The 9377-nt window shown below is 32.2% G+C and overlaps 1 protein-coding gene across 1 annotated transcript; it reads right to left on the bottom strand.

The window, feature by feature from the left end:
* Positions 1–7905: 7905 nt before the first annotated feature.
* LOC120138323 lies at positions 7906–8437 on the bottom strand. The gene has a single exon (XM_039153826.1). It carries the CDS (start codon positions 8349–8351, stop codon positions 7908–7910), a length of 444 nt encoding a protein of 147 aa, XP_039009757.1. The 5' UTR covers positions 8352–8437; the 3' UTR covers positions 7906–7907.
* Between the last annotated feature and the right edge of the window lie 940 nt (positions 8438–9377).

Below are 9377 nucleotides of genomic sequence, written 5' to 3' on the forward strand. Positions count from 1 at the left end.
GAACAAATTAGTGAATTTGTTGACAAATCCTTAGTGTGGATAGCTAAGGTAGTGGACGTAGACTTTGATTGAGAAAGTCGAACCACTCTAAATCACTGTGCAATTACTTTCAATTTTCTACAAAAACTTCCACAAAAATTTTAATTGCCAATTCACCCCCCTCTTGGGCGATTCCGTTGATCGATTAACTCAATAATTGGTATCAGAGCCTAACTCATTTGAAGGTTTAATCGCCTCTTGAGTCAATTCGGGAAGAGTTACATCGATAATCAAAGTCATCAATGGCCTCCACTTCAAACGTCGACTCCGGTCTCGATTCGATGCCCGTCAACAAGCCTCCTTTCTTTAATGGAGCTAACTATACCTATTAGAAGAATAGGATGATGTATTTCATTCAAGCTAGTGACATGGTAGCATGAACTGTTGTAGAAGACGGATATATCAAGCCTCTCACTCATCCAAGATTGGGGAGTGAAGGAGAGACAAGAATATTCCAGCTCAACTCCAAAGTCATCCATATCATATTTTTTTCTCTTGGACCAGATGAATATGGAAGAGTTTCATCTTGTACAATCGCCAAAGAAATATGGGATAAACTACAAGTCACTCATGAAGGCACCGATGAGGTAAAAGAATCTAAAATTAGTCTTCTAACACATAGCTATGCAAATTTCAGGATAAAACAAAATGAAGATATCAAAGCTACGATAGATAGATTCTCAACGATTATCAATGGTCTCAAATCATATGGAGATATCATTCCAAACGAAAAGCTTGTGAGGAAGTTAGTTTACTCACTTCCAAAATCATGGCAATCCAAGAAGTCTGCAATCATAGAGGCTAAGAACCTAAAGTCCTTAACTCTTGAAGAGCTAATCGATTCCCTCCTCACTCATGAAATGTTGCTTGAAGATGAGGTGGACCTCGATAAGATTGACGAGACACCAAACGAGAAGGAGAAGAAGAAAAATATTAGAGTTGCTCTCAAATCCACAAAAGATGAGAGTGATTCATATGAAGATGACGATGACGAGGAAATAGAATTGTTTGCCAAACGGTTCAGAAAAATGATGAGACCTTACCGAGGAAGAAAATTCAAACGAAATGAAGGCCTCCAAAATGAACCAAAAGATAATGACCCTATCATTTGCTATGAATGCAAAAAGCTTGGGCGTGTCAAATATGATTACCCACAATTGAAAAGAAAGGGCCAATCAAAGAATAAGCACAAGGCTCGTGTGGCTACATGGAGCGATAAAGAGGGTTCTAATAAAGAGGAACAAGAAGTAGCAAACTTGTGCTTGATGGCATTCGGGGAAGATTCTAAGGTAACCTCTAACTCATCTGAATTTGATGATTTATCTTATGATGAGCTATTAGAGGAATATAATGGGTTGGCTTCAGATTATGAGAAATTGTTTTTAAAATATAAAAATGATGTTTCAAAATTGAAAAATGAAAATAAACTCATATCCAAAACCAACAACGATCTTGAAAGTAAAATCGAGGATTTGCAAATGAAACTAGAAGAGTTTGAAAAGAAAAATTTGGATTTGCAAAATTTACTTTCAAAGGTCAATGATGATCATCAAAAGAAAATTGATGATCTTAAAACCTCTTTTGATAAAGTTGAAACAAAACGTTTTGAAAATAGAGAAAATTCAAAATCCAACTTTTTTAGAAAAAGTTTTAAAAACTACAATCATAGAGGTCCCCGAAGAACCTCTAATGGAAAATCGTTAGAAGTATATGGGTTCCTAAAGAGCTCATTACTACTAAAGATAAGGATATCCTACACAAATGGATACCCAAGGGGACTAGGATTTTGGAAACTAATGAATATGGACCCAAAAGAATTTGGGTATCAAAAATTAGAAATTAATCTATGTTTGTAGGAAAATGAGCATTGCTACAAGGCACGGGAATCAAATTCAAACTCATGGTACCTTGATAGTGGATGCTCAAGACACATGACCGGGGACAAAAGTCGGTTCATAGAGCTTAATGCCAAAAATGGAGGAGAAGTGGCTTTTGGTGATAATTCAAAAGGTCACATCGAAGGTATAGGTACTATAGGTAATACCTCTTCCATACAAATTAAAAATGTTTTATATGTGAATGGATTAAAGCATAATCTCTTAAGTATTAGTCAATTATGTGATAAAGGATTCAATGTCATGTTTGAAACTAATGGTTGTAAAGTTATTGACATTGCATCTAATTGAATTATGCTTGTTGATCATAGAATAGGAAACATATACATGGTGCATTTAGACTCTATTGATATGACTAATTTATGCCTAGTTGGTAAGGATGAGCATGATAGTTGGTTATGGCATAGGATACTAGGACATGCTAGTATGAGTGTTTTGTAACGGCTAATTCAAGGAAATTTAGTTCGAGGGTTGCCTAAGCTTAAATTTGATAATGATAAAATCTATGATGCTTGTGCTAAAGAAAAACAAAAGTGAATTTCTTTTAAATCCATTAATGATGCATCAACTAGTAGAGTATTACAATTAATCCATATAGATCTTTTTGAGCAAACTAGAACTACTAGCTTGGGTGGAAAACAATATGCATTTGTCTTGGTAGATGATTATTCTAGATATACTTGGGTTCTATTCTTAATTACTAAAGATGAAGCATTAGAAAAATTCATCGTGTTTTCAAAAGTAATCCAAAACGAAAAAGGTTACTCTATAACTAATGTTAGGAGTGATCATGGAACTGAATTTGAAAATCTTGGATTTACTGATTTTTGTAATTCTAATGGTATTAGTCATAATTTTTCAACACCTAGAACCCCTCAACAAAATGGAGTTGTTGAGAGGAAAAATCGAACTTTAGAAGAAATTGCTAGAACCATGCTCTGTGAAAATAATTTGCCAAAATATTTTTGGGCGGAAGCCACAAATACCGCTTGTTATGTTGTAAATCGAGTAATGATTAGGCCAATCTTAAAGAAAACTCCATATGAAATTTTCAAAAATAAAAAGCCTAACATTAGCTATTTTCATCCTTTTGGATGTAAATGTTTTGTTTTAAACAACGGTAAAGACAATCTTGGCAAATTTGATGCTAAAAGGGATAAAGGAATTTTTCTTGGTTATTCCTTAAATTCTAAAGCTTATCGAATATTTAATAAAAGAACTTTAGTTGTAGAAGAGTCTATACATGTTGTTTTCGATGATAATCCCCTTCCGAGGAAGGATTCTTGTTTGAATGATGATGTAGGTATTATAAATATAAATGACGATGAACATGACGTTGGAGACCTATCATCAAAGAAAGAAACGGCTCTATTGACTCCATTAATCATCCCCAACGTTTAGAATCATTTGAAGGTGTATTTAAACAAGCTTAGAAGCCATTGATCAACAAAAAGAAACAACAATCAACAAGAATCAAGAGAGAATCAAAGAGAAAGCATAAAACCTCAAGTTTGAGCATTTCAAGCCTATTTTTCATTCAATATTCATTTTTCTTTCAAGAACACTACTTGTACTCAATTGTATTCATTTTTTAGTGTTCTTTACTTTGTTCTAGAATTGTGCAAACAATCTACCTTGTGAGGATTTCCTTGTAAGTTTGCAAATTTGTAATCTTCTCTTTGAGAAAGAGTGTTCTCAAGAATTGGGGTATATTCTTGAGGGAGTTGTAAGGTTATCTCTTTGGCCTCAAAAGAAAGAACAAATTAGTGAATTTGTTGGAAAATTCTTAGTGTGGATAGCTAAGGTAGTGGACGTAGACTTTGATTGAGAAAGTCGAACCACTCTAAATCGCTGTGCAATTACTTTCAATTTTCTGCAAAAGCTTCCACAAAAATTTTAATTGCCAATTCACCCCCCTCTTGGCCGATTTCGTCGATTGATTAACTCAACAAGTGCAATACATCACATGTATGCAATCAAATGTCATTATTAAATACGATATGATCATTTAACCTGCATATTTCAACATGTTACCAGAGTAGACATGTTATAATTAACACATATAATTTATTACAAATAAACCATAGCCTAAATTATAATCCTATGAAGACCCTGGGTATTATAGTAAAAAAACTACACCGTAGTGTTGTGACACATAAGGTCGTTCCCACCACCTGCACTAGGTGTCCTTACACACTATAGTGTTAAATCAAACCTGCAGCTGCTAGACTCTATGGTATGTCAACTATACCTTGTCCTTCAATGACCTTTTTGGCTTATAGTCTATTTTATTCCATACGGAAAATATATAACAATATCATTTAACATTAGGCAGTTCATCCCAAAATAGCATTCACTTAAATATATCAACAAGTGATCAATGCATTTATATTTCACTCTTGACATATTTAAAACATGTCAAATTTATGTTAAATGACATAAATATCATGCTAACATAAACAAGGTAGACTTATCGCAAGTCTTCGTAATGATGTATAAAACATCCCTGTATAATTTCATGCATGCATTGCACTTACATTGACACTTTATATATTTCAAAAGATTAGCCTCACTAAGTTTCTTACTTACTCCTTTTTATATTAGATTCACTTCGATCACGTGTACAAAGTCACTATTACATATTGAAACATATGTAGTATTGTACAAATATAATTAAATTCCAATAACAACAATCGATAAAATATATTTGAAACTTATTCGATATCAAAATACTTCAACATTTTAGGAACTATTTTAATATTGGCATCAACTTTTTCAATTTAGGTAAAATGGTCATTCACCACTTTACTCACTTAGATTTCAATACTAAAATTCCAGTATTGAAATAATTACCAGCCAAGTACATTTACATAGGCATAATTACAATTAAACATCCCAAACTATTCGAATAATGCATATTAATCACCAAACTTTCCAAGCTTCCAAATTGATCAAATTTCACTTTCTAACATCAAATTCAACACTCAAGCAGTGATTTCCAGCATAGTACAACAACTCTTGAACAATTACACATCAACCTATTACGTCTCCATAATTGTCAATTAGGTCCCCAACTTTCATAAAATTATAGAATGGTCCCCAAAGTTTTATAAGGTTTGTAGAATACTTCCTACATCATTTCATGCCCTACATAATTTTTCTATAAATTTTCTCATCTTCAAAAGCCAAGGCTGAATAGTACAAGTCTAAGGTTCCATGATTTCACTTGGTTTTAATTCGATTCGAGCATGAAATCAACATCTATTCAACATTTAAAAACCTAAACAATCAAACCCTTAACCAAATTTCATCAAAGCATAAACTTTCCCTAATTTTAGGGTTAGGTCGAAACTCAAGGAATTATTTCTAGGAGGTTTGATCATGATTTAATTATCAAACAAGCCTGGAAATGATTCTACAACCTCAAAATCCATCATCAATTCCATAAAACCTAATATGAACCTAAACCCTAGAATTTGGGATCTTTGAATTCAAGCAGGATTATCATGCATAAATGGTACCAAATGATAGTGTTTTTCGAATAGAAAAATTTTCTATTTCACATCTTAATCAAAAATCCAAAGGAAATTGCTCAAAAATGAAAAAGAAATTTTTCTCTTACCTAGGGTTGGGGTACACATCTTGGAGAGAAAAAGATGAACAAGCGTACATGAAATTTTAGCTTAATTTCATGTTAATTTGTCATTTATTAAGATTAAATGAATTTAAAATTCATTTAATTATGAAATGACAATTTTACCATTAATGAAACATTATAATTACCTTTATACCAAGCCACATAACCCTTATCATCTTCCAAAAGTCAAATATGAACAAAATAATTCACCCTTCACCATTTTATCTGTGCAACTTCCCAAGAATTTCAATCTTGTCATTTTAACCAACGGTCCAAATTGAACAAGGAAATAAATTCTCAAATCTAATGATTCATATTATTTTCCATCATTTTGAATTGTGGAAATAATATTTTTAGGCTTAATTTATCATCTTTCAAATTATCTTAGAATTTCTATTCGATATGATTTACCAAATATTTATCAGACTTTAACACTTTATAACTTTTAACACAAATTTCGGATTAAGAATCTGTTTTTTATAATACTCCACTTTCAAGAGTAAACTATCCATTTATGGAAAAAGAATTTTTTTGGGAAAATTATTATTTTGCTCCCTAAACTTTTCTCAATTTTAGACTTTGACCACTAAACTATCCAATTCTTTCTCCAATCTCCAAAACCCTAATTAGCTTCTAATATCGTGACACAATTTGCGGAGAACTTAGATCTCAGTAGCGAAATTTTAGGCGCTAGGGTTTAAGAGGAGGGATATGTTGAATAGAAAGAAAAATGTTTCTTCTTTGGGAAAAATTTTACTAGAAGATTATTTTATTGAGTAAACAATAAGAACGGTCAATTTCATTTCAATTTTATTACTTTTGGTCTTTGATTTTAAAAAGACTATATTTTGATCACTAACACAATCGAATTGTTACATTTTGGTCATTACACATCGTTACCCCATTTGATATGGCATGTTAAATAATGTTTAAGTTCTAATTTAACCCCTAAAATTTAGTCACTATAAAAATTTATCTCTAAACTTCACCTTTTTTTCTGTTCGTTTGAATAAACCAAAGGAACCATAGTTGTTCTGTCTATCACCATTTACGTCGTTACTTGAACGACTTTCTCTAATCATTATCACCATTAAATGATTTTTCTTTTTTTATTTAATCAAACGTCCAAAACTTAACTGAAAAACCTATGCACCATTGTCATTGTCATTATCGTTATCATGTCAGTAACTTCCTCCAACTGATGATAAAGTCAAACTAATTATCTCATCTTCCTAATTTTTATCATATATTATTTTCTCCCAAAACTACTTTAAAGTTTGTGAAACTAAACCCAAACTTTTAATTTTCTTTATTTGGATCTAAGTTGCTATTCGTTTGATTGACAATGCAGTCAAGTGATCGTTTAGGTAAAGGTTAGGGACTAATTTTATCGTTATGTCTATCCTATTCTATTTCTTGAATAAAAATATTCTTAAATTTCTAAAAATTTAAATGTATTCTAGTAGATCTAAAAAAGAGGATTTTAAAATTTGAAGGTAAATTTTAAAATCCAGACATCAAATCAGAGGAAGCCTTAAGTAGTCGAACTCCATGTTTTACTCTTTTTTTGGTCTTTTGGATCTCCAAACGTCAATCTTAATCGCTAAAGAATATAAAGTTAAAGGTACGCCTTCCATTTTTTTTATGTTTTTTGTTTTCTCTTCATATTTATTTTAGACTTCTTTGCGTGGGATTTAGGGTTTATAGACTCTATCAAGCATGAGAGACCGAGTACGAACCCAAATTCATGCAAGTGTTGGATAGGACATATTAAATGTAGGCTTGGGCTCAAAATTGGATAAGAGCCTGATTTTACAAATCTAAACTTGGTCCTAGGACTAACTTGGTCAGAATAGGGGTATTGACACCAATAATATCAAAATATTGAAAATTAATTTTATATTTCGCAACTGATAATTTATTATAATTTATTTAAATCGAGTTGAATTAGATTCATACTTAAAATTATTGGTATTCAAAATCTATTATTTATTTAAAAGTAGGATTTTTCTCTTATCCAAATGCATCTTTCAGATTATAACTTGAATGTATGACTCAACCATTTGATAAATGTACTAAAATTATCGAATTCTTCCATTTCAACAGATATCTACCACAAGGATACCCCATTTGCTCAGGTCTTTGATTTTGACCCCGTCTTGTACGCCGAACAAATTTTTTTCCCCATTTGGATTTCCATGTTTATTTAGCATACGTGAAGTAGAAAGTCAAGAAATAACTAAAGTAAGTCACTTTTCAAGAATTCCATACAAACAAATAAAAACCAAAGGGTGAAATTCCAAGAAACACAATGTTGAAGTTGAACCAGTCAAAGTTCACAAACAACAATTCCCCATCTCTATACCTAAATCAGTGTCTCTCTGATCAAGAGGAAGCTGAGAAACCCTAACGATATTATCATCCCTAACACTGCATGATCGTTTACAAGAGAAACTGAATAATCTCTTTAAACCAGACCCATCTTTTTTACCTTTCTTGGTGCTCTTGGTGCACTCTTTATAAGCAGCCAAAAAGGGATCATTCTCAGTCTTCTTGAGTGATCTCCCTGATGAAGTTCTCAAAGGGGGCTGAAAAACACATGGAGGGAGAGGGATTTCGATGTCATGCATCGATATGTTGCCGCTTTCGGATCGGCATGGAGGAGGTGGTAGCTTTTGCAGGCTGCAATCTTCTTCAAACACTTGTAATTGGCCTGTTTCTTTGCAAATCCCTGGCTTGTTTTCCCAAGAGAAGGGCACTTTCACTTGGGAGGGGTTCATTTTCAGTGATGAGATGATTTGGTTAGGCTGTTTATGGCAAAGGTTTTCGTGTGGCTGATGATTTATGAATGTATGATCACGCAGTTTCCTTGTAATTGTAGCTTAAGAAAATAATTTTGGGGTTAAGTTTTTTAAACAGAATTTGCAAGACCAAGTCTTTTGAGTCTACATCATATATTGACTCGTAATGTAGAGACACATTAGTCACTGGTGCACCTTGCAGTCTTTGCCAGCAGCTTTGCACGGTATGACTAGGGATCACAAAATCATATTAAAGAGTTAATTTTATGACTTGTACTCAAAGTATGACCTCCATTTCAAATTAGTCCCTAAACTTTTAAATGTTTTAATTTCATCCCTAAACTATGTCTGTCATTCTAAATTAGTACTCAAATTAACTTTTGAATATTTCAATTTCATCCCCAAACTATGATCTTCATTCCAAATTGGTCTTCAAACTTTTTGAAAATTCCAATTTCATCTCAAACTGTATGTATATACTAATCACATCCCTTGTTAATAAACTCGTTAGGTCAAGTTATATTATTATATATATAGAGGGAATTTAGGTTAAACTATGGTTGAAACTAAATACATATTTAGATTAATTTGAGGATGATATTGGAATATTCAAAAGTTTGGTGACTAATTTTGAAAGAAGTCTATAGTTTAGGAATGAAATTAGAATGTTCAAAAGGTTAAGAACTAATTTAGAATGGGATCACAGTTTGCAGATGAAATTGAAATATTTAAAAGTTTAAAGACCAATTCTGATTGAGAGTTATAGTTTTGGGATATATTATGCAATTAACTATATTAAAAATTAGTCAAATCCAACTTTGTCGCCTTGTTTGCACGTTATGACTTGAAGACAGATTTTGGTTTAGAAAATTGAAAATCGGTGCACATCGGCAAAACTAACAACTAGTGGCCTAGCAGGACAATCACAAAATTCTAAATGATTTGTTTTTTACCATTTGGATTATCACAGCTTTTAACAGATTAAAATTCCATCGGAAAATCAAC

This window comes from Hibiscus syriacus, unplaced genomic scaffold (genome assembly GCF_006381635.1).
Source record: "Hibiscus syriacus cultivar Baekdansim isolate YM2019G1 unplaced genomic scaffold, ASM638163v2 tig00110683_pilon, whole genome shotgun sequence".
NCBI lineage: Eukaryota > Viridiplantae > Streptophyta > Magnoliopsida > Malvales > Malvaceae > Hibiscus > Hibiscus syriacus.